Below are 26,796 nucleotides of genomic sequence, written 5' to 3' on the forward strand. Positions count from 1 at the left end.
CTTCCACAACGAGGAAATAACAGCCCTACTAGGCAGGAAGGCTGTGGTGTTTACAAATAATGTATGGAAAGTGGCTGGCACTCGGTGGAGGACATACAGTTGCTTCTGTGTATCTACATGTAGATACAACAGCCCAGTGGGTGAAAAGCGTCCCATGACAATGTACACAGAGTAGCCTTACTATGTCATTGTAATTCTCCAAACCTTAAAACTGGCCTGGGCGTCATTATATGGCTATCTTGCTCGTCGGTCATTTTTTAAGCCACTTTGGGGCCTTCCAAAAGCTCTGACCTGAAGCCCCGTAGAAATAAAGGCACCTATCAGCGGCAGTAGATACTAGTCAGTTCAAGGGTGTCCCGGCATAACTGCAGCCCAAGTTCTATGGAAGCCTTGGAAAGGTTACATGACTCAGACAAATGTAGTAGGCATGAGATTACAGGCCAAGAGGAAGAGGTCGGGGCTACTATGGGCTGTGGGTTGAATATTTGACAGACGCATTACACTGCAGGCCTTGTTCTGGGTCCCTCACAAAGCACCTCTTTAGGGAAAACAAGATGTTCTTTGTAAATAAAAGTTCATGCATTTCAATAATGAAGTCATTTTCTAGCACTGTAGTGAAAGATATTCTCCCCAGCCCTCTGGGTGAGGACTCCACAGAGGAAGAGGAGTGGCCCATGAAGAGAGAGCCACAGGCTATCTCTAGAAAAGGAGAGAAGGAGAACTCATCCAGAAATGGACACCCTGCCTCTGGCTCCTGAGGTCATCTACTTCAGGCTCCCTCCCGCCCCTGGAATCCCTTTTCCACCCACTTTCCTGTACACTAGTGGGGGCCACATACAAATCTATATAAATATAGATCAGACATCCGGCGCCTGGGCTACGTAAATAAGGGATGTGGGGAAGCAATCAGGAACGCTGAATATTCATCTCGAGTCCTTGGAGAGGCTCCAAACTGCGAGGGGGAGGGGAAGCCAGCGTCTAGGAAAGGCCTGACCTCGGGGTCTGAAAGCCAACTTGAAGTGGGAGGGCCTGGAAGGGGAAGGTGGAAAGGGAGTGGTGAGAATGAGTGTGGGAAGGAAGCCAGAGCCGCGCCGTCCTAGGTCCCAGCCGCCAGGGAGAGGAGGTGGCCAGGCGCGCTCACCCGGCTCATGCCAGTCCCGTTCCGCTTCCTTTTGATGCTCGCGGAGCATTTACGCTCCATCCATCTGTAGGTCCCAGAACCTAAGTCCCAGGAGCGGCCGGAGACCCGAGACAAAGTGAGAGAGGTGAATGGGAGCTAAAGGCAAGCAAGAGAGAGAGAAGAGACCACGCTGACTCTCGCTCCCTCTTCTTTAATACGGCAACAACAAAGTTGCAGCTTGGGCTCCTGGATCTAAATACTGCAGGCCCAGAGAAGACAAAACACCAGGCATCGCTGCGTCTCTTGAGGGGTACCCACCAAGACCCCCCAGATCCTTCGTTCCAGGAAGGGCCCTGTTGAATATCAGCAGAGAGATGGCTTGGAACACAGCCTGGTGCTCAGTCCTGGCCCTGTGGCTCCTCTGGGGTGCTGTCTGCTCCAACGCGGCGTCAGGGGACGGCAATGCGTTTCCCTTTGACATCGAGGGGAGCGCAGTGGTCGGCAGGCAAGACCCATCTGAGACCAGCGACCCCCGTGTGACACTAGGACGCCTGCCGCCAGCTGCTGAGGTACAGTACTCTGTCTTTGCCACCCTGCTCCGCACCTGTGTATACCATGTCTACCGGTTGAGCCACAATCCTCTTTTTCCCCATCTTTTTGACAAGCTAGACTTGCATCTGGACTAGGTCCCCTCGGTTGAAATAAAGGGTTCTGTTTTGAAAGTTCCCTTTGGTTGTCAGTTGAAAGTTGAGGCTTTGGAACAGGTTTCTCTGTTCCAGTGAGAGTACTCCTCATGTCTGCGTGGGTCTCTTAGACTACAGGCGAAATGTATGCAGTATGCGGCCGTGGTCTTTTGATGTGTTCCAATAAGTCATTTTGTCAAGCCTTGGCATTTAATGTGCGTGTCCCGATTACTGTCTCTCTGTTCCTCTTTGCTGTTTGAACAATGGGAGCAATATTACTAGAAAGACCTATCCTGTCTCAGACTAAACAAAAGGTCTTTTGCAAAGCTGGGGTGCTGGGAGTGGGGTGCTGGGGGTGGGGTGCTGGGAGTGGGTGCTGGGGTGCTGTTAGTGGGTGCTGGGAGTGGGGTGCTGGGGGTGGGGTCTGGGGGTGGGGGTACTGGGTTGGGGTTGTCTGTGAAGGAAGCTGTTAGAAATTTGCAGGACAGATACCTTAAACAAAAGCAGACCATTCTAATCCAGAAGCAAGATTAAATCACGCCCCATTCCCAACATAAAGCCGATCAGGATATAACTATTGATCAAATGTTTATCCAAATAGCTACTGTCTTTCTATATCAAGAGGCTTTCAAGTAAAGAGACAGCTGCACTGTAGACATTTGGAGAAGGACGAGTCCACAGTAAGTGATTTAAGAGCCTCTGAGCTCCAGATAGACAGTAGCGTCCCCCAGGCTGTGGGGGATGCTACGGAGGAGGAAAATGAAGTCACCTAAGTTCATGGGAAAGGAAAGAACTACTGACCAACGCCACACACGCACAGCACACACACATACACAGCACACATACACACCACATATCATACAACACATAAACACAACATATAACACATATACATATGCATAACCCATACACACCACACACATACACCCCACTCCACATTCCACACAGCACACACATAACACACACACATATATAGATACACATATATACACCACATACACTCTACACACATATACACCACATACACACACAGATGAACACACTACTATACCTGTGTCTATAGTGCTACAGCTTAAGTAATGTTACGAATTGATAATAGTGTTAAAAGTCACTGGAGTCTCAACTGTTGTCCCTAATTCTACCTATTGGTAAGAAGATAACTATAGTTGTCACTGTTGATTAAAAATAAAATGCGAGAATGTTCTTCTTAAGTGAAAGTCCTAGTCATGCTTCCTCAGAAAGGAGTCGGGGGGGTAGAACCCGAGTGTCCCAGTGTCTCATTTCGGGACATAAGGTCTACCCTATGGGTCTATTTTAAAAGAAAGAGAGAGAAAGAAGGGGCTTCTGATCACATCCAGGATCCAGGTCAGTCAGAGCAGCCGAACTCCATCAATGGGGAGGGATTGCTTCTCTGCATTCTTGGAACTGACCCAAGCAACATTGTCTCCCCACCTGTTGCTTCCAGCAGGGAAAGTCCCTGAATGAAATGCTTGACAGGATTGATATTGAGTATAGGATACTCAATTAAACTGGAATTGCAGATAAACAACAAATAAATCTTTACCGTGCCCCAACCGTACGCTAGATTTTTTTTCATTATTCATCTTAATTCAACTTATCTTGGCATTCTGTGTCTGCATGTATTAAATCCAAAGAGATATTCTATCATGCACAGCTATTTTTTCTGTATTAGCAACTTGTAATAACTATTTGAATGTTAGAGGACCTTAAAGTTAATATTGGGGCTGTGAGCAATTTCCCATACAAGCACAGGTCCAGGGCAATGTTAACAAAGCATTTTAAAGGGTAAGCTTGCTAAACATGTTTATAGGGCAAGCGCTTTGTCTTGTCTTAACCCAAGTAATAGTTTGCCCAACTTGCTGAAAACAAAACAAAACAAAACCAGACCTTCAAGACTTAGGGAAATAATTGATAGCTATTTTAGACTTTATGTAGTTACCATGATGGAAATATTTCAGTGTCTGACATAGGTGTAAGTGATTTGAACATGCTGAGTTATTACCATAAATGGGTTAGTTGTTTTTTTTTTTTTTTTTTTTTTTTTTTTTTTTTTTTTTTAGTCCTTATTTGGTGCTATTTTCTCAGAGACTTTCATGCTTCTGTCTTACTTAGCCTTAATGTTGGTTAAGATTGGAGCTCTGTTTGCCTACGTCCTTCTGGCCAGAAAGACTGTCAAATGTGCAATACTGTCGGGGGTCTACTAGGGTCAAGTTACTAGCTGAGGAATCTAGGGAAGAGAGAGAAGATATTAGTCATCCCAGGGATGATCACAGCAGTCGGGGTAGAATGCCACAATTATGCTTCCAAAGGATAGTTTCCCATAAAGCCTCCTCCAGCTTGCCTGTGGTCTCAGGATGATCCCAGCGCCTTACCAGCAGGTTTCCCATGCTCTTTATAGCCTGTGAGCAGATCTTAAATCAAGTACATTCCAGAGTCTTAATAACATGGCACAACTACTTTACTGGGTTGGGTCAGGAAACTGTATTTACATAAACAGAATACAGTCACATTATTCATAGAAGGGGTTCAAAATGTGGGTGGGAGGGCGCTCTAAAAATATTTCCACTTTATTTGACTTGGATTTATATGAATGGTCATTCTTCGACCAACTCTCCAAAAGAAGGAAGGAAGAAAAAAAATCCTAAGGCAAGCATGGGTCAGTGGGAGGAGCTTGGCAGAAATCCCCCAATGCTCTCCCCCCAGTTCCCCTGTCACTGGATGCTGTCCTAAGGCGGGGTCTCTGACCCACAGTAGTACTCAGTGTGAGCTGAGAGCAAATAGGAATGAAGAATTAACACAATGAAAGGACAGACAAGACCAGCAGGTCGGGAAGGAAGGGTCCTTTCGTTGGCAAAAGCGGTCCATAGGATGGAAAGAATGTGAGAGAGACACACCCAGAGAGAATTCTACACTCGACTTGAGGATTTTCCTACCTGCTGCTTCTTGACAAGCAAATTACTGGTCCACTCTTGCTGAGTGTGTAGTGAAAACAGGGATTTCTCAGTAGGAGAGCGTGGGCAAGAGGGAGACTAGTAGTTTCAAAAGGAACTTTCAGTATCCTGACAACACTTTAAGAGAGAGGCTATTCACTTTGTCAAGTGCACTGTAGCAAGTATAACCCAGTTTACATTGTGTGTGTGTGGGGGGGTGTATGTATGAGTGTCTGAGTATGTAAGTGTGCATGAGAGTGTAAATATGCGTATGAGTATGCATGGGTGAGCGTGTGTGTATGGTGTGTGAGTATGTATGAGTGTATGTTTAAATGTGTGAGTCTGCATATGAGTGTGTGAATGAGTGTGTTTGTGAGTATGTGTATGTGTAGTGTGTGTGTGTGTGAGAGAGAGAGAGAGAGAGAATGAATGTATTATTTTGGGTAATGCAGTTAGTTTGCCCAGAACTGGAGAGAGAAATAAAAGGTTTCTTTCTCCTCTTGCCCTTGGGCTGTTGCAATTTCTAGAAATAATGAAACACAGGCAGGGAACTCTTCATGTGTGGATTTTGTTGAAGTGATCAGAATCTAGCTAAAGTCTTCGTGACTAACACAGAAGTGCAGGGAACCAGAGGGAAAGAAGGGACAGAGAAAGAATGATGCCAGGGAACAAGTATCAAAGTATCCTTGGGGAAAGTGAAAGTTTTGTTTATTGAGACACAGGGCAAGAGTCCACCAAAGTTGAGAACACTGGGCTAGCAGTAGAAGCCAGATGGAGGCCAGGCAATGACACTGAGAAATGTGGGGCAAAGGAAGAATGCTGGGAAGGGCAAGCAGGAATGGGTGGAGCTGGGTTTTATCCTTACTACTGGTGAGAAAAAAAAATGAGAGAAATCTATGATAAAGGTGAGGAAACTTCCCTGAGAGGAGAACATAGGACTTCCTGGTCTAACCTGAGAGGGCTTTACTGTTAATATCATTACCATGCTATCTTCCCTCCAAAAATATCACTGCTTCATAAGCCCATGGCCATGCCATGCCACTGGAGACGAACTGACTTGCTTAAAGAAGCACTACAGGAGATTAACTCTGAGGGACTTTCCCTCTATTCTTCTCTGTGAGGACATGCGATCCCGTGCCCCACACATTGTTCGGCTCCCTGCCATTGAAGTGTTGCCGAATGTTTACGGAACATCTTTATCTCTTTCACTATCTGCTTTCCTTTTCCTTATCTCAGCCCCTCGCCTTGAAGAGGACTGTGCAGACTAGAAAGCTTCCAGCCACCAGCCTAGGCAGCTATCCGGGACTGCTGAGGCAGCATTAGATCAGGTCTTTGGAGCCTCCACTTTCATCCCCACAACAAGCCCATTTAGAGACTTGCCTTGTGCAGAGAGAAAAGTGCAGGTAGCAAGAGGGATTAGAAGAAAATAAAGGATGGAGTTTTACCATCACCTTCTGAGTGACTTGAGCACTGTTCAAAGCAGAACAGCCACTCTGTAAGAGTGGCTATGAGCTAAGGACCATGGAGAAAATGAGGTAGACCAGGAAGACGTGATATTCCACGTGCCAATGGCAAAGAAGACTTTGTACAGCTTACTTTAGGAAGAGTAGGATATCGTAGCAGTGGCGAAATTAACACTACCCAAGACATTTCCTGACCCGGCCATGATGAGTCAGTAGAACTATACAGTTTCATCTCAATTCGCAAACTCGGAAATAGGTACAGGGGCCTGAACCACTTGCTGGGAAGTGACTCTGTCAGGGAGGTAGTCACCTTTAAAAGCAAGTTGACTGTGCAGGAATGTCTAGAAAGTGTACGGAACCGTCCTTAGAGACCATTTTATTAAAATTTGGGGAGCCTTTATTTTTTAAATGAAGAAGTATAAAGCGTCGTGCAAAGCACCATTTGACGCTATTGGAAGAGTCTATGAGCTGCATGAACTGTTAAGACAACTGAAGACTTGGGGTAGCACGCCTTCCCTGCCTCGCTGAGTAAACTTTTTTCTTCCGTTTCTTTTATTGTGGGGATCGGGGTAGCATGCATGTGCCTTGGTGCTTGAATGGTGGTCAGAAGGCAACATGTAGGAGCTTTGAAAGTTCATTCACACTGTGGGTGTGTCAGAATTGCTGTTGTTAAGGTTTCCATTCACACACACACACACACATACACACACACACACTATAATGTGTATATAATATAATGAACATGTAATGGGTATTACATATTGTATATTATATAATGAATATATAATATATTACATACAATATGATGAATATATAATAAGTATTATATATAATTCATATATATACACACATGGATGTACATATATAGAGCATTTGTTTGTTCATCCACCCATACACATAAATTTGGTTTCTTCCTTTTGAGTATTGGAAGAATATTGCTATGAACAATGATGTATAAGTATCTGGCTTTGAGTCCCTGTTTTCAGTTCTTTTGAGTACATATATGAGTAGAATTCCTGGATCCTGTGGCCCAAAGGAATTCTTAAAGTTCAGATTATTACAGAAGCCATGCAAAAAAAGAAATATCTAAGGGGAGTCAGGTAAGGAGGAAGAGTGACCTGGGGTGACCATCCCTGAATGACAGTAGACCATCCTCCAGAGCGGAGTTCAGCCTTGCTAGCTCTTCTGGAAGCTTGTTTGTCTGTTTTTAAAGAGACGACTTGCAGGATGTGGTGGTGCTTACACCTTTAATCCCAGTACTCAGGAGGCAGAAGCAGGCAAATCTCAGAGTTTGAGGCCAAGCCTGGTCTATAGAGTGGGTTCCAGGACAGCCAGGACTACACAGAGAAACCCTGTCTCAAAGAAGAAAAACAAACAAACAAACAAACAAACAAACAAACAACAACACCAAAAACCAGAATCTGGATTCTTAACTGAACTTGATGACTCAATTTTAAAATTTCTCCTAGGCAAGGGTATCCAAAGGCCAGATTTAGCCCAGGGACGACTGACTTGCTACCCCCTACCCTATTTGAAACTCACCTTTCATCAGAGGCAGACTGTGGGCGTGTGGCCAGAGAGCTGTGTGAATCAGTGCTCAAACTTTCAGCGGGGTGACTTTGAGCAGATTAGGTCATTTTTTAGGGATTGCCTTTCTTATTACAAAATTTAAAAACATATTTTGCCTCACAAGATTGCTGTAATGCTGCACGTATGTAATGCTTTATATGTAATGCATGTATGCAGGCTTTATAAGACAGTTCGCCTCAGCCTCTCGCCTCCCTCTCAGCTCCCTTCTTCCCTGTGACTTCCGTGAAGCCCAGGTACTGCGCGCTTAGTGTCTTGCCAAACGTACTTGGTCATCTAAATCTTTAATAATTTTGTAAATTTCGTTTCTTTCTGCGTAGTCCCTAGTTGTGCAACCCAAGAGAAGAGGGGTTAGAGTGTGTCCCTTAGAATCGTTCTCTAATAGTTTTCAAGTGGCTTTTCACAGGAAATACAGTCGGTATCTGAGTGGCTGAGAAAAATGATGTGTTTTTCTGGATCTCCAGAAAAGCCAAATAACATTAACAATAAAGTCAAACCAAAAAAAAAAAAAAAAATGGAGGGAAAGAAATTAAGTCGTGGGAAAAACGAAAGGACAAATTCACAGATGTTCAAAATCTGGCTGGTGGTTAGTGATGTGCGTAAGGCCAGGGAAAGCCTGCTTGCTTATAAGGATCATATATATGATGGCGGCCAGATATAATTTTGATACATTTTTTGGCACATGCTTCGGCTGTCAAAATTAGAATTTCTAAATAATTATTCATTTTCTAGCATGGGACATAGATCAGCGAGATCCGTGAAGAGATAGCGACCACAGACAGATACTTAAATGCTTTCCTGGGTTTCACAAGAGCAGCCTGTTACTTTCAACTGTGTTTCCCTTTTGGTCCTGGTGTGGTAAAGTTAAATTCTGGGAAACGGCTTGCTAAAGGGAAGCTTAACCACAGATGTTTGTAATTCCATCTTGAGTTTCCCATCAAAGTCCTAATGAAATTCAGCTGCAGGCAGCCTGCCTTCCGAGGAGCTGCCTTTTTGTCATGAGAAACTTTGGGGGGCGGCGGGGGGGGGGTCAGCATTCTGGAGGCCGAATGGTAGTGGGAAGTTTTCCATGTTCAAACCCAAATACTCTGCATAAAGAAAAACACACCAGAAGTCGCTTCTTTCTTTAAGAACAAAAGTGGGTAGATGTGCCTTAAAAATGACCATACTGTACAAAAGGCCCCTCTTCTTAACTTCCAAGGTTGTTTAAAGCTTGTATTTCATGGAAGGTAAGAGATCTCGTGATGGGAAGTAGCTACCGTGATAAATCCCCGAAAACTGCTAAGTTCTCTAGAACTCGCATCACTACAAGTTTCCTGTAGCCTACAGGGTAAGTCTGTGCTGTGCCCTGGAGCTGAAAGGTCTCCTAGGTGTGCTCTATTTATTGTGCGCTTATATTTATTGTGAAATTATGAAGTAATATCATTGCCTTAAAGAATATCAGAGACTCTGGGGAGCTAAAGTGTGTTCCGCGCGTGAAGCTTGCCTTGAGGATATGACAGCTACAGGGAGTAGTGTTGTCTGTACCAAGTACCCTGGGACGCAGAGAACGGGACTAAATCATTCTATAAACGCCGATGTAGGCCTGAAAGACTAAAGAACGTAATAGCTGGAAGCAAGAGCGATGTGAGCCATCCTCACAGGACTAGAGAACTGCCTAGAATCTTCAAATAAGAAGGTCAAATGGCTACATAGTGCTCAAAAGAAAAAAAAGATTTTTTTTCTTAGTATGTGATACCCCAGCACAAATCCCACATCTCAGTGTTTTGTTTTGTTTTTGGGGCTGGTTTCTTTTTTAAAAAGCTATCTATCTACCTATCTATCTATCTATCTATCTATCTATTTATCTATCTATCTATCTGTTTGTTTAAGTGGATGTGTGTGTGAGTTTGTGTGCACCCCATGCCTGCAGGAAGGATCCTAAGAAGCGAAAGAGAACACTGGCTCTTCTGGAACAGAAATCACAGACAGTTGTGAGCTGTCATGTGGGTGCTAGGAATCGAACCTGGGTCCTCTAGAAGAGCAGCTACTGTTCTTAACCCCTGAGCCATCTCTCAAGTCCCCCACTCCCCCTTACCCCCTACCAGCCCACACCCTCACACTCACACACACTCACACACACACACACACACACATACATTCCAATCTTGAAATGTGGCAAACCTAATCTGTAGCAAGTTACCCTACGAGCCTTTTTAAGCTTCACGATGTGTGTGCTGGCCCTTGAGAAGGGTGACATACTTTGGCCACCAAGAACACCCTAAGGGCCACCTCTCTTCCTGCTGATCTGCCACAAATCTTAGTAGCCACGGGCTGTTTTCTGTCAATCCCCAGGCCACAGGTGACATGCTATATATATACCTGACCCTTGAAGACCGGTGAGGCCTCATTGCTTGGACGTGAATGTTTCATTGTTAGTGTGTAAATAATTGCTGTATTCTATTGTCTTCCCTGGATCTTGTTGTCCATCGCCATCAATGCTAACAGGTACTCCAATCTCCACCCACAAGGACACAAGCCCTGGAGCCCTTATGGAAGCACAGAAGACAGCATGAAAGAGACCCGCTAACGGTTGAAACCTGCCTGATAGCCAGTGGGAGATCATCCTTGGATTCAAACCCTACTGTGCCCTGAACTGTAAAGCCAAAGAAAGCAGCAGATGCTTGATGCTAGAAAGGGAGCTTAGAGACCCACTGCTCTCAGGGAAGAATGAAGCTGGGCAGAGGGGATCAGGGAGACTCTCGAGAGACAGCTCAAGGAACTGTGTCTTCTGGCCCTGCCTTGGATTCGCCCCAGTTGCTTGGGTGGACTTAGTCACCGTCAGCGTTTAAACAAGAGGTCATGATCATGCCCTGACATTATGTGAAGGAAATTACTTACTTCGCTATACTATTCTTCATTTTTGTCTTTATTGCTTCGCTGTGCCCTTGTCCTGAGTCAGCACTCAGAGAGGCCTGGAGCCCTAGGTAAAGTTGAGCTATAGGTAGACTAACCTTGATGGTTCTTCCCTCCATCACTGATAAGCACATCACTCTTGGAAGATTAAGGAGCGTGGGCAAGTCCCTTCATCTCCTCTGACCCCAGTTTCTTTATCCAGGAAAAACAAATGAGAAGGAAGAAGATGATGTAATTGTAGTTGATGACGTTCCTTCTAATGACCTATCCCAGTGATGTACACCGCTCCATCAGACTTAAGGAACAAATCATAGCTGTTATCCTTTAAAACCCCAAGTTCTTAAAAATCCAGAGAGCATGGAAAACATAGGGCCTTGGCCTGGAAGAAGGAACACAAATCACTTTAATGGAGTACTTTCCCCCAATAACTTCTGTGAGTGAGGCTAGGGGATAGCTACAAGTAAGGGCATGGGCCCAGCACAGACATGAGCCTTCCATGATGACACACCAAGGAAGTGTCTCAGACACTATGAGCCGCAGACACCCCCATGCACACAAGGTATGTCCTCCTGTGGTCAATAAATCCTATGCCAGGGTTTTCTAGATTCTCCCACCTCGTCTACTCAGACCCTTTAGGGTGAAATGAAATATGAGGCCACAGAAAGAGAGCACATCCATACCTAGGTGCCAGTCAAGTATTAACTGGCGGAGTTCACAGTGGAAGCAGTAGAGAAAACAAGCAGCAGCTTGATGCAGTACAAATATCAAACAAAACCACCTCGTTATATATACGATGCCCTGAAGAGTTGTCCACTAGGTCTTAATGCTACTGGAGAAAAAAAAAAAATGTAAAGCTTGCTCTAGATTCAGCAGATCACATTTGGAAACAAACATGTGCTCGGAACTTTCTGGAAGCCAGACTTATGTGAGGAAATTCGTTTTGGGAAATGACTGATGATTGCTGGCTGTCGGGCAGCAGGGTCTAAAAGACTGAACCTTGTGCATGGTGCAAAGGGTCAGTATCCACACCACCTGAGCCAGGCCTCAGAATGAGACTCCGCCTTCTTGCCTAGCCAGCGTCCTCATTGGTCCATTGAAATACAGAAACACAAATCTAAAATACAGCCAGATTTGAATCTCAATAGGCTGGGAATGGTGGGGGGGGGTTTTCTGTGGATCTAGAAAGGGGATACTTTTTTAAGAAATATAATTAGGAGGAAGAGAGCAGGATATTAAAACCCAGTCATAGCTGAGTGAATCTCAATGATCACCTAGATAGTAGAACTTACTCTAAAAAATATAACTCTGAAGTCAAAAAACAATGCAGAATGCTGCTGTGAGGAACCAGAGGACGGTGCCACCTCCTGGAAACACGGCCTCACATATGGGCGCTTGGAACCGGCTTTAGAATAAAGGTATAAAACGACGTGGAGGGTTTTCTGTTCCCATCCCAGCCTTCCCAGTTTCCATAGCTAAAATGTGTTTCCTTGAGGGAATGACAGGAAGAGGTGGCCAGAGAGGAATTTCCTTGGGAAATCTGCTGGAATATAGATTGTCACTTTGATTCTTTAAGAACGGGTACAGCTGCGATGCTGTCCTGACTCAGGACAAGTCTCTGTGGAATAAAGAGCGTCCTGAGCTGGGAAGATGATGTCACAAGATGCATAACAATTAATTCCCTAAAGTGAAAACTGTCCAGGCGATTCCTCCAGCTGAGGTTTCTTGCATGTTCGTTCGACAACTGCAAGGAAGCAAGCACCACTTGAGTTCCCGGATGTCTCCTGTGTCCAACAGGCTTCCTCATTCACCCTACGGGCTCCAGGTCTCCCTGACCTCGCTTCAGCCCCGAGGCAGCAGTTACGACCTTAAGAGGCAGCTGTGTCTCACCCCGTGTGGGACGCTTACTGGCTGAGTTCTATGGTCATTTTAGCTTTAATTGCTAAAGGCTTGGTTATTACTCTGGGCCCTGGTGCTGTCCTGAGCACTTTATGTGTCTCTTTGCGTTGTTCCCCCTAACACCTCTGAGGAAGGCATTCATATTAGCCCCATCTAACAAACAGGAAGTGGAGCCGCGCAGCAGCTGAGTAGTTTACTCAACGTCATAGCTGAGCATTCTGCGTCCAAGCTCTCGATTTTCTCACTCTAATATCGTCTAACATCTGTCTCCAGATCTTAAACTCAGCTGAGGTCCCCATTACCACCTGGAATGACAGTTACCAGTCTGTAAAGAGCATTCAAGTGAGTAGGATGGTCACGCTTTGACCTTCGTAAAGTTACACAGCTACAGAACAAACTATCTTGATTGGTAAATATGGAACAGAGCAATCTTCTCTTGGAAATGAGAACAAGAGTTGCTGAAATAATTTCTGAACGTAAACATACCCATGCCCTCAGCTTTGCTGAGCGTTCATTCCCCAGTAGAGTCTTGAGTGGATTCATGATTCAAAACTATATCAAAAGAACGAGGAAACAGCCTGAGCTGCCTCTGGAGAAATGGTCAACAGGTCAATCCCAGCAGGTCAATCCGCTGGGAAACTGAGCTGAACCCTTAGACACCACCTACTTTCTCACATTTCCAGGCAAAGATTCAACTCAGAACGAAGACAAAGAAACAGCCGAGTACCGTAGAATACACATTGTCTGAGAGAGGTGAACAAGGAGCAAGCGCTTAATGCAGAGAGTTACCCAAAGCACCCCTGGTTAGGTCTGGACAGACCCAGGCAGTCTCTCTGGGACTAGCACAGCAGCTAGGGCAGAAGTCATCAGCGACGTCCATCCCTTGTAACCTGGAGGAGGATATCTTTGAGCCTGGTGATCCTTAGACTTTTCAATCCTCGGAATCTCTTTACCCCTCCCTTTCCTCTCTAACCTTGTGTTTTATGTTATTTCACTCAATATGTTCGTCGGTTAAGACCGACATAACAAGACATCCCAGATGATGTGGCTTAAACAACAGAAATAGAATTTTTCCAGCGTTTTGAAGGCTGAAGCCTTAGACCAGGCTTGTAGGGGGAGGCCCTCTTTCTGGCTGGTAGACAGCTACACTCGCACATTTCCTGAAACCTTCCTTCTGTGCATCTCTCGTGTCTTTAGAAGAACACAGTCATCTCACATGAAGGCCCTGCCCATGTGACCTCATTTACACTTTATTATCTTCCTATGGGCCTCCTCTTCCAATATAGTCAAACTGTGAGTTAGAGCGTCTCAGCAGCTGAATTTTCAGAGGTTTGATCCAACCCACAGCAGCAGCTAAACAAAATATTCAGCAATATTTAATGAGAAAATTCATAACTGCAAAAAGGAACTGGTGATAAAATAGTGTCATTGTTTTATTTGAACTTTAGCCAATAATGAAAATGTGCTACTATTTCATATAGGCTGTACATTTCTTATAGATACAGTGCAATTAACTTTAATTCTATTTTTTTTTTTGGAAATATTCAAAATGGTATTTAAACCCTGAATTACCACCTTATATTCCTTAGGCACTTAGGAATATTTGCTTCATCAGCTTTGATAACCTCATTCTCTTAGTCAACATAAAGTCATTTACTCAGGTCAGAGCACGAAGTCTGGATACATGCCCTTATTCCAATGCTCACTAAATGTCATGTACTCTCCAAATATGAATAAAACACAATCAGAGACATAGAGCAAGCATACTAAGAATGCAAACAATGAAAGCGTTATGTTGTCAAAGCCTAGAGAGTTTAGAAAGAACGTTTGTTTCTGGTGGGAAGGAGCCAAGTCAATGCACCAGCCTGTGTGGCTTTCAATTCGGACCTTGAAGGGGTGGGGGTGGGGGGGAGCTCATGATAAGACAAGGTGAGTGGAGACAGAGACACACGAGGAAGAGTAATAGTCTCGGTTGGTTAACAATGGACAACAGGGAGTCACTGAAGATTTCATTATAGAGCAAAGAGAAACACGGTGAAGGTTGTGCTCTGTAAACCTCAATATGGAACAGGGATGGATTGAGTAGCGTAGCAGACAGCCCAGAATCTGGGTGACATGTGCTGTCGCATTGATGATCACCCAGGAAAGAGTAAAACGTTCTACGTTTGCATGACAGCCATTATCTAAAAAGGAGAAATCAGAGACTAGGGTCACTGGCAAGCTTTTACCAAGACGGCTCGTCCTATGTTTGGAGAGCAAGGATGAGGGAGAAGGCGACAGTACTGCTGATATTTATAGAGATTTATTTAATCATGAGGGTGGACTGTATACTGGGACCTTTTCACAGTCCCAATAAATCGATAACTTTAAGTGGAGTCTTCGCGAAAATACCTTTGGTTCTCTTGGGTTGTACACGAATTCCTCACAGAGCTTTGCTGTTTGTTTTAATAGGGCTTCTCTGTTCTAGTGTGTTCAAAAACTACCACACAGAGGCCTAGGAAGTTGACATTATAAACCCGTGACAGGGCTCCGAAATGTCATTGGAATCCATCTTCCGGGCAGATCCCAGCAGGATACATACCTGCCTCCAGCCAGTACTAATGGTTGGCTTTGCAGAATTGCGGATGTTCTGAGCACCTTCTAACATGAGCGCAAGCCTTTAACAATTGGTACCCTCCAGAGAGATATTTTTATGCTTCCTTTTCCTTGTCTGATGATATTTTTGGCCCTTGCCTAGGAAATTCCCCTTTTGTCTCAGTCATTACCTGGGTGGGAGCGCCGAGAAAAACAACAAAGGAATTCTGAGAAGAGGGTGGATGGTGACAAGCGGACGAGTTAGCCGTTATCTTTTGGTCTTCCTGGCCGTACCCAGATGTTTTGCTAAGGCTTTCTTTTTCTAAGCTGATAGTCTATCCCAAGAGTCAGCATTTTACCTTAAAATATAAACGTCTTTTTAATAAAAAGTGGGTGGTCTGTTAACTCTACACAGTACTAAAAAGGTCTCAGTCTTGCTGTCTCTAAAAGAATATGACATTTCATGTGTCGTCCAAAACGCCAGTCTCTAAAAGCCAAACTAATTCCATTCAGAAAAACAGCAAAAAATTAAGAAAATGAGGGTCTAAAATTCTCTCGTTTGTCACTTACTTTACAAACTGTTCCCTCCGTATCTTGGTGTCCTCAAGGTTCACTGTGGAACCTTTTTTTTTTTTCTCTCTCTCTCTTTTTCCGGAGCTGAGGAATGAACCCAGGGTCTTGCGCTTGCTAGGCAAGCCCTCTACCACCGAGCTAAATCCCCAACCCCATTGCTGCGCCTTTTAAATGTTGCTTTATGATGTATAGGAATAATGAATCATCTAGCAAATCCTGTGTCTCTTGCAGAGTTCAGCTCTTCGAAAGTCGTTGACATTGTTCTGTGGAACTCCTACCCGTGGGAGTGGGGGTGTCTCTGACTCTTCCTCCCGACCTTGGGACCTTTTCCTCCTACAAGATTGCCTCTCCCAGCCCTGATATGAGGGTTTGGGCCTAGCCTTACTATAATTTGTTATTCAGTGTTCCATTGATATCCCTGAGAGGCCTGCTATTCCCTGGAGAAAAAAATGAAGGAGTGGATATGGAGTGGGGGAGGGAGCTGGGAGGAGTGAAAAGAGGCGAAACTGTGGTCAGGATGGATTGTGTGAGAGAAGAATGCTTTTAAAGTTACTGACATTGAAAAAAATATTATTCACCACTTCCAAGCAAAGGGATTGCCAACAAGAAGTAACTCCGTTGAGAAGTGTCAATACTTAAAGCCTTCATTGTTTATAACGTGTTTTCCAACATATTTCCAGCTCTCATCTTCATAATCGTCTTACAAGCCAGGCCACTTGTTGCTAGTCTATTTATGAAACATGGCACTATCTACCAGGTAACCCTTCCCAAGTGGCAGGAAGTTTCTCAGCATTCCAGACAGCGGGGAACCATTGTTCTGCTACTATCGTTGAAGAGGAAGACATTAGTGCCAGAATTTGAGTCAGTCTTCCAAGGTCCCCCAGAGAGTCTTTGGAATGGGAACCACAGCCAGGTTCCTTGCTTTAGAGGTGGCCTGCCCCCCTCTTGTATCAAGGGTTTATTTGTTTAAGAGGCTAGGCAAATGCTCTACCACTGAGTTCTATCTCCAACCTCCTATGGTATCGCACAAAATGGAACAAACAAGGACAGGGATAAGGATTACCTGGAGATGACTGTGTTGGATCATCCAATGAGTCGTAGCATATTAAAGCAAATTCTTTACCTTCTTGCTACTTCTTTCAAAGCTATTTATGGCTTAGAACTGATTTAATTACTCAAACAGTTGAAGTCTGGGAGCCTGAAGAGATGCCTTCGTGGGTTATAGCATTTGCTACCCAAGCAAAGGGTCCTGGGTGTGAATATCTAGTACTCTCATAAAAAGGCATAGTCGCTCCTGTCACAGTTGTAACCCTAGCACTGTGAGGGCTGAGGCAGGAGGCTCACCGGAGCTCACTGACTATCAGGTAGCTCCAGGTTCATCGAGAGTCCCCATTTCAGGGACTAGGGTAAAGAGTGACAGAGTAAGGCCCGTGATGTCCTCTCAGTCACGCACACACATGCACAAGTGTACACATGTGCACACATCACACATGCATAGATCACACTCATACACATTAGATGCTCTCTTGGCTTTGAGTCATTATGTTTACCCAAATTTTGAATTTAACCTATAATGACACTCACCACCCCTTCCCTTTCATTTTAGAGATTTTAACCATGGGCCTCATACAACTGTCAGCCCCCTAAAGTTCACTCTCCACATTTATATTTAGAAATTAAATATTCAAGTGCAAAAGGACTTCAGAATTTCTCGGTAACGTTTTTCTGATGGTCGCATAAAAAAATAAAAGAACAAATCCTTGAACTTAAAAAAGAAGAAAGACAGATGTATTTCAAAAGTGAACAGTAATACTTTTGTTGCAAAACAACTGCAGAAAGAGATTTTCACATCATTCCCGAAGCACATTGTGTCTGGGATTCCCCCTGCACAGCCTCCAGTCAGGTTTCTACATGATTTCAGGAACTTCCCTATTATGTTGCAAAATAATGGAAATATGAAAGTTTAATGAAGAAAGCCAATGTGGTCTGGTTATGTCTACACCCCACTGTGACCTACCCAGCCTGCTTCATAACAGTCCCTCCATCTCCACTTTTATTTGGAGAGCTTTTCATTGTTGGTTTTGAAACTGTCTTCATACTCTGATGGCAAGGACATTGAACATCCATTTCCCCAAAGGGAATTGGACAATTCATAGCAGAAATTGTTGGACTTTGTGATACAATCCAGATTTGACTTATGAACATCAAGAGGTGTCTTGAGCATAATAAAAGAGAGGGCATTACAGATGGCTAAGGCAGCCCCGTAAGCTCAGCAAATTTGGCAAGACAGCAGAGGGACAGGGCAGCTCTAACCTGGTGACAGCTATCTGGTTCACTTTCAATATGGCGGACACTGCTGTGCCTGGTTCATCCTGAGTCTTTGGTATGAGGAAGTACCTCAGCGTAGCATGTATTTAAGGAGGTATAAATACAGTAAGGATGGAGTCATGATCTTTTCTTTTTTTCTTTTTTCTTTTTCGGAGCTGGGGACCGAACCCAGGGCCTTGTGCTTGCTAGGCAAGCGCTCTACCACTGAGCTAAACCCCCAACCCCTGGAGTCATGATCTTTATGAAGGAAGGTTAATGCATTCTCTAAAATGCTTAAAATCTCTGGGTTCTACTCTCCCCAAAATGTTTATTGTTATTTCAGCAGACACAACACATTTCTTTTCTGAGCCTGTTTTCTTAGACATACAGAACATCAAATTTCCATTGGAAATGACCCTTTTCTTTCTGCTCTTTTTGCCCGATCTTCCATTCGCTTTTTTGGGACATTAAGCATTAGATTCCATTCTTCTTCTTTTTGTAACGGTAAGGCATTATTATTACATTGCCAAGTTGGCTTCTTTAAACCAGTCGAGCTTTCGTTTGATTATGATCTTTTCTCTTTTAATCTTCCAACATAATATTATATTCATGGAGAAAACGTGGGGGTTTTTTCTTCCTCCTGGAAGACAAAAATAAACAGAGATTCCCTTTGAGCGTGGTTCAACCATGAAAGAAGTTTATAAATTTCAAGAAAGAATAAAAATTTAAATACTGTGCTCAAAAGTTTAAGTGAGAACAGTTACCTGCCCTGTGTGAGCTTCTTGGAGATTGGACGAAGGGCAGCAGAGCACTGAGAACTGAGGAGATCCGGGCCTTTCTTTCTTCACGTGCTCTCAATGAGTTAACTCAGTCTTGGAGCACTCAGCCAGAAAACCAAATGTTTTCTCCATTTCTTCCTCCCCTCATCTGGATAGAATGAAGGGGGAGAGAAATAAAAATAGTCTCTCTTTAGAGTTAAGTGACATTGTCCCTATTTATAAGTTCTAACTTGAAATTTATTGTCACTTTCAAAATTCCTCTCAAGCCACATAAAAGTGACTCGTGGGATCCTAGTGGCCACAAAGAATTAGCAAAGCTTCCAGATCCACCTAACGCTTATTCTAGGGACTAGAGGGTGTCTTCGGTATTGTCAACAATGTTTGAAGAAAGGGCCATGTGGGCATATTGTGAGCCAGAAACTTGCTGAGGAGTTCACACAAGTTTAATCGCTGGCATTCACGTAACCTTTCCAGAACATTCCAACGAGGAAAGGGAGCAAACCCAGATGCTACCTTTATTGAGATTGAGTACCAGAAGTGAACGATGCTGGCTGTGCATAGTGAACAAAAGAACAAAACTTAACCTTAAACCTCTCTCCCATATAGGAGCAAGGAAGAATTTCTCATTTTCCAGCCTTTCAGCTCCCGTTTCTCCTCTTTAAAAGTCCTATTCAAATGCCATCCCATCCAAAGAATTATTCTGGACCCCCTCACTTCTGGGTTAGAGTCCGTCTCTGCCTCTTCTTCACTGTGGCAGGGTTTCTCTCCAGCTCTCAATAGTTACATGGGTATCTTACAGGTCTTACCACACTCTTGTACTGTAGCAAGCAGCATGCCTCAGATACCCCTAGTAAACACGCACAGGGTGGGATGATTCGAGAGTCGTCTTCCGACTCCCCACATGGCCCCTGTAAAAGCCTTCAGAGGCGGCTCAACTCCCTTGTTTGCTTACCCTGGATTGTTTGTTGAATGTCCGCTTTGTGCCAAGCCCTCGGCAAAGCCTTAAGTAAACGGTGGCACATGAAACAGAAACACCAAGTGAATAAATGACCGTAGCAAACTCCAGATGCCTAACCAGAACCAAGGGCTGCATGCGTGTTCCTTGGTAACTCAAAGGGAGACGGCAACGTTGAGCTTAATACCAATAACAAACCACGAAGTGGCTTCTCTAAACTGCCCCATCCCGGGATCTCCATACTGCGGGCGACAGAGAAAGCCTTTTAAGCTAAAAGTTTTCTTTCCCACTGTATATGGAAAAATTGACTATGCACTTTCATAGAGAAGGTCTAACTAAGAAATGTTTATATTGGAACAAGCCCCATCTCTAAATCTGGGCTTGTTACTGAATGGTATTTTGTTTCCTTGGATCAGGGAAGGGGTCTGGAAACATCTGTAACTAAGTATTGTTTTAAAATCAGCATGATTTTCCCCTCAAATAACAGATAACAGAATTCCTTCAAAGCAAACGGTCAGTCATCACTATCCATTTCCCCTCCCCACCATGCACTATTTTATTGCCATGGAGATGGCAATGCATGGGTTAGATTGGCAGCGCCGTGGGTGCCGCCATCTCCTTCTGAGTCTCTTTCCTTTTTACTTCACTTTTTTACTTCACTTCACTCTACCTTCACCCTTACTAAACGTCTATCCTACCACAGAAAAGCTGTCCAAACGGCAGTGGTTATTTGAGAGCAGAAAATTTCAAAGCTACAGATGACAGTTTAGAAAATGATTCTGTAACTACCCCCCCTCCAAAAACAACCATCAAAGACTCTGCTCCTAGCATGCATGAGCTCGAAAGAAATACTTTCACTAAATGTCATCTCACCAGAACCTCAAAATGAAATCTCCAGAGGAACGAGAAAGAAAATAAAACCATAGAAGCGCCCTCAAATATGAAAGGGACGAAATGCCCTACGCAAATGCTCAATGCTCTCCATATCCTAAAATTAATAGAAATGGTTTGTGAACAGTTCAGGGTGTTCACATTTCATGAGCAAATATTTTAGCATGTGTTCAGAGAGTTCTGGTTTGTTTTTCCTTAGCATCCCCAAATTAAAGAAGTAATGTTTGCGGGGGGGGGGTGGGGTGGTGGTGGTTGTGCCCTTCTCTTCCTTTCTCGGAGCTGGGCGTATTTATTTTCTTACGAACTGTTTGAAAACAGCCTGTCACCACCCTACAACCATTGGACCCTGATCTGAAGGTCCATGTCAATCTTCTGAGCCTTATTCAGAGTTTGACGCACAGCAGACATGCCAAGTGACTCTACGGCTAACAGTCTACAAGTAAGAAAGCAAGACAGAATCAGGGGTTACATGCTTCGTACGATCGCATGTCTCGTAAAATATACCAAAGGAAGAATAGACATTTAGCCTACAGTCCTAAAGTTGGAGCCAGTTGTAAGGTCTCTGAGATTCACCCTTTCTCAGTGTGGAAGGACAAAGGTGTGCATTTCATGGCTCTGTCAAATTTCAAATGAGAATATTTTATTAGTATAAGTTATGGGCCATATTTTTCCTGTTAGATGCATCCAGAGGTATGTCACGCTGCCATATATTCTGCCTCGCCAGACATCTGCTTCTGGTTCACAGGGGAAACACCTGCAGGCACGCCGGTGTCTGTTACACAAAGGGCATCCCTTCCCAGGGCCTATTGTCACATCTCTCGAATGGAACAAGGGAGGTGTCGAGGGCACAGCTGGATGTCACATGTCACGCAATCAACTTCCCACAAGACGTGTTCTCTAATGAGAAATCGGAAGTGTTTACCTCACAGTCCATTTCTAGCTGCACACATAGAAACAGCTTAAAATGAAAGAACCAGCTCTAAATGATTATATTTAAATTAAGGATGTTGCTGTGAGGCAGGCCAGATAACTACAGAGGACTGACAGGCGGTGCTTCCTCTCCAGGGTCAGCCATATGCTCTCGGAGAAAATGTGAATATACTAACAGTGTTTGCTCCATCCAATCCTCTTAGCTCCCAAAAGATGCCCAGAGAGTAGTGTTCAGATATATAGTTCGGGAGGCAGAGTCAAGAAGGTATCCACGAGTTCAAAGCCAGCCAGGTCTACGTAGTTTCAAACCATCCAGGACTACAGAGTGAGACCTCCCTCAATATTGTGGGAGTGTGTGTGTGGGAGGGGGGGGGCAGCGGGAGGGAGGGAGCTAGTGACAAGCTGTTGTAAAACAAGGAATTCATGTTGCTGAAATCTCCTTACTGAGACTCTGTATAAGTCTGACAGACACGAGTAAAGTTGATTTTCCTCACAGGTATCTCCTGGAGAGGGAGAGACGAACATCATGTCTTCTTCTGCCTGTCCCTACCTCTACTCTCTCTCCCTCTCTCTCTCTTTTGGTCCGTGTGTGTGTGTGTGTGTGTGTGTGTGTGTGTGTGTGTGTGTGTGTGTGTGTATGAATGTTGTTTGGTTTTCTTTTTTATTTTATCTTTTTTCTTTTTTTTTTTTTGAGTCAGGGTTTCACTATGTAGCCTTGGCTAGCCTAGAACCCCCAATATAGGCCATGCTGGCCTCAAACTTGTAGAGGTCTGTCTGCCTCCCAAGGGCAGAGGTTAAAGGTTAAAGGTTAAAGGTATGCACCCCCACCTCAACACCATCATTTTCTCTTCCTTCACCATCCTCATCAGGAAGTACGGCCAACTGCAGCACCACTAAAGATGATAGATATTGCCTGGTTCTAGGTAAACAGCCTTACCGAAGTAAGGGCCTTCTTATCTCACGGAAGTCTAGTCAGCTCTGGCCATAGTCAAGACAGCCACACTCATTAAGTACCTGTTCTGTGAGGGCATTGATGGACTTTGGTAACACATCAAACAACTCCAGTGTCTGCTGTAGAGGAAACATGTGTTCTGAGGTAGAAAGACAGTAAACCTGTACCTCCTAACGTCACTGCTGAGCCGTGTGTCGTACAGACATGGAGAGACATAGCTCACCAAGCAGTTGCAATTTCAACGTACAACCCTTCCAGACAGGTACAAGAGGAAGGGGAAATGCTACGAGTTATTGGCCCTCTGCCTTTGTATTGGATCTAACTGCACAAACGTAGTTGGTCTTTATAACCACGGTAGACGATAGCATGCCAATAACTTTCATAAAATTAAACTGCACAGGCAAAGTTTCCCCAGTGGTAGAGCTCAAACCGAGACCCTGATAATCTAGAGCATTCTGCTGTTCCAGGTTGTCTCAAAAGAGCGTAACTGCGGAGAACAGGGCTCACTGGAAGGAGTAGATTGCAGGACACTGTAGCCGTGCCCCCGAGGTCTGAATGCCAGAGGTATCCTAAACACGAGCGTGTTCATGAGAGAAATTCATTTGTCCACTAAAGGAGAGTGCACTGAATGCCTGAATGAAGGGCAGCCACACGGGCCCTTGAGATGGCACACAGGAGTGGACATTTGTTAAGGTACCAAGGCAAAGGTTTTCATTATTTCCTGCCACCGGGGGAGGTGAGCTCTGAAGAGGTAGCATCCAAATGTGTATATTCCTCAAGGGCAGAAAACCTGGGGAGCTTCCCGGAGGAAAGGAAAGGACAGAGCATTTGAAAGAAAATTTCATTGCCTATGAAATTCCCTCAAGTTACTCCTTTAACCTCCAGTTCACAGTGGTTACCTTGAGAATCAAAGCTGATTAGTTGAAACAGGTTCTCGCTTTAAATACAAATGCTTACCTATGTTGATTCTACCAACTAAACAGGGAGAAGTGTCCCTTTTATTCAGATTTCAATAAGCTATGGAAGAAGACTATAAATATATGAAGTGTGATCCATCTTAAGATAGAATAATTCCAATCCTTATGTGTATTCAATTAAAATTTTGAGCTATTTTTCAGTCCCATGTTAGTCTATCCCAGAAATGCATCTTGAAGGAAACCTTTTCATCCCCACTACTACTTCTCCATGACCCCTAATGAAGCATTTAAAATTCTGTTGTCATTAAATTGATGTTTATAAGGCCTACCCTTAAAGAGAATGCCCTACTTCAGCAAAACGCAACACTTGCCCAGGAGATAATTTAGTTTTTATTAAGTGGAAAGTTGAATTGCGGATGTCTGAGAAGATAATAGGTTTGCTGTGCTTTGGGGGTCTTTATGATTTATACCCAAGAAAGGCTAAAGGAGCCAGAAAACAGGAGGGAATATCTCTTCATTGGTGGAGAAGCAGGAGTGAGTTATCAGAGTAGGAAATAAAAGGACAACACGAAGTTTGGAACCAATGACTCTGATAAGATCTCCCACCCTTTGGGCCAAGAGCTAAAGGCAGCTCGGAGAAACCCAGCACTGTGAAAAGCAACACTGCCCGGGGAAGCTTCTACTTTGCAGGCTACAGCTTCTACCCACAAGGCAGTGTTCCACCTGTGAAGAAAGGGGGCAACGGATCAAGAGAAAGATGTAATTGAAAGAATTTCCTTTCTCCATTCCTAACTGGTTGATAGATCGTGTGAAGGATACTCCTCTACTAAAATTCCTTTTTCATTTCATTTCTTTTCTTTTCTATAGTCACCTACTTTAGTCAGGTGGTTTATTTCATTTTATTTTTGTGTGAAGAATCCCGTGTGTTCTGGGCTAGTCTCAAAGTCCCTATGTGGTCCAGGATGGCCTTAAACTAATCTTCCAGCCTCTACGTCCTCTCCAAGGTGCTGGAGTTAGAGGTGTGTATCCTAAGCAGCTATGGGCTACGACCGTGTTGGGTAAGCACTCTACTATTGTTATAAAAATAAAAAAAAAAAAAAAAAAAAAAGCTGTCTTTTATCCCCCACTAGGTCCGGCACCTCAGTGCCCCCAAGATATCTGCTGGATATCTTAAGTCTCAGTCAGCAAAGCCTCTCATCTGCTTTGCTCCATCCCATATCACACAGCAATCTCTCTACCTATCTAGTTCCTAAGGCAGGTTTCCATGCCAGAAACTCACATCCCAACTCCGAGGCGGCCCAGACCAGCCACCCACACACCCTTACACTTAAATCTACACATGAAAGAACACACAACACAATAACCTCTGATCCAATTGATATGATATAATTGCCCACCTAAACATACAAAGCCCAGTACACATCCATCCCTTAAGAACATTCATAACAACCTGTAAATACACAGAGCAGAATCTTAAGGTCACCTTCCATGATGTCTACCGGCTACTCTCCCTGTCCCTTCTTCTTCTGTTCCCGTCTCCTCCCCCTCCTTCAAACTTTTCTCCTGCTCATCCTTCCTTCTCGTCCAATGACAGGCCTCCTTCTATCCTGTACCTGCCCCTCACCTGTGACATCATCCCACATGCTACCAACTGAGCTCCACGCACAGCCGCAATCAATGCTTTAAATTCCCCCCTTCCCCCTTTATGTAAAGGAATAATGGGGGAAAAACTATAAACAGCAGGCTGCAAGAACGTCATCTTAAGTTCTACAACCCAGCTCTGTTTATCTTAAATTATCGAAGAGTTTTCCTGATTTCCCCTTAGCTCCAGGCCAGCTAGAGAGAGCTTGTGTGTCTAGCCTATGGGTCACTTAGGTTGTACCAATCAAAGGGTAGCGCTGGCTAGAGTTCTATTACTGGTTGTCTTGGGCTCTGAGAAGAAAGTGCTCTGACTTTGGGCCCCAGTATTCCTCATAGGAAAGAAAATTGGCATATTAGTCTTTGGTATTTTAGGATTAGCTTACCTGTCAGTCAGAGAATGAGTGATTCTGAGAATCAGTAACTTTGCCTTAAGAAAAACCCAACCAGGGATTGGAGAGATGTCTCAACGGTTCAGAGCACTCGCTGCTCCTGCAGACCCATGTTCAATTCCCGGCACCTAGATGGTGGCTCCCAGTCATCTGTAGCTCCAGTCCCAAAGGGTGCAATGCCTTCTGGTCTTTGGAGGAATTGGGTATACACGGTGCACATATGTACATACGTGCAGGCAAACACTCCAACACATAAAAACAAATAAAACAAGTCTTTCTTTTTTAAACGAAGAAAACCCTAGTCGAAATAAGCAGGTATTTAAAGCTCTCTGGGTTTCTCTGGTAGCCTAGGGTGAATAAGTTTAGCACTGAAATGAGAGGCTATTAAAATTATTAAGCGCCCATCCTACAGAACTTAGAAGCCACTGAGTGTCTTCTCTGTGAAAGGATGTCCCGTGGGAGGGCATCGCAGCTGTAAGGTGAAAAGCAGAGGACGAGCAAATTAAGGAAGGAAACCTTATGCTCATTCTTAAACCAGGTATCGATAAAACTCCACAAGGCAAGTAGGCAGGAAGCAAGGGAAGCTATAAGTGTTCATCTGAATCGTTGTTAGGACTACATTACTGACTTCCTAAGAACGACACTGGAGAACCTTACCAGGTCTAGACACGGAAATCCAGTGCACAGCCTCGGTGACGTCATGTGCTTTTCTCTCTTTTCTTACCTCTTTCAGACTTCCACGACAATTTGTACATTCTCCGCATAGCTTAGTAAATAAAACATTGCCAATGAAGAGGCCAAGACTTATCCAGCCCAAACTCACCCCATTCATGACCCTTAATGAGACTGAGTTCTTCGATCCTCCTCCATGCTTCCCTCTACTTCTCGTTGTACGTGTGCATCCCTAGAGAAGATATGGTGTGCTTTGCACATTTTAAATGTAACATGACCATCATACTATTTCTTCTAAGCACATGGCTTTCCCCTCAGTAGCATAAGATTCATTCATAACTAGTAATGCCTGTACTGTGAGATCTGCTAGACTATTTTCCAAAGTGTTTGCACATTTGTCCCCCTATGCCTCAGATAGATGTTTTTCCCAGATGGCATTTCTAGAAGGTCCTTGCTATTTGTCAATCACTACCTGTCAATCAGCTAGGTAGTGAGAACATGAGGTTGACTAATACAATAACACACTGCCCATGTCTTCATGGTCCAGTCAGTGACCTCAGGGAAGCAGGGGTATAATGTTAAAATTGTAGTATTGTATTCTCTGTACTCCAATGAGATATT

General features: G+C 44.1%; 1 protein-coding gene across 1 annotated transcript in view; it reads left to right on the top strand.

The window, feature by feature from the left end:
• The first annotated feature begins 1,020 nt into the window (after positions 1-1,020).
• The window catches only part of Lama4 (laminin subunit alpha 4), a 142,214-nt gene continuing 116,438 nt past the window's right edge, over positions 1,021-26,796 (top strand). Inside the window, exon 1 of the mRNA XM_032888727.1 lies at positions 1,021-1,689. Within this exon, the coding sequence (XP_032744618.1) occupies positions 1,495-1,689 (195 nt within the window). The 5' untranslated portion in view covers positions 1,021-1,494. The remainder of the gene's footprint in view (positions 1,690-26,796) is intronic.

Source organism: Rattus rattus, chromosome 18 (assembly GCF_011064425.1).
Source record: "Rattus rattus isolate New Zealand chromosome 18, Rrattus_CSIRO_v1, whole genome shotgun sequence".
NCBI lineage: Eukaryota > Metazoa > Chordata > Mammalia > Rodentia > Muridae > Rattus > Rattus rattus.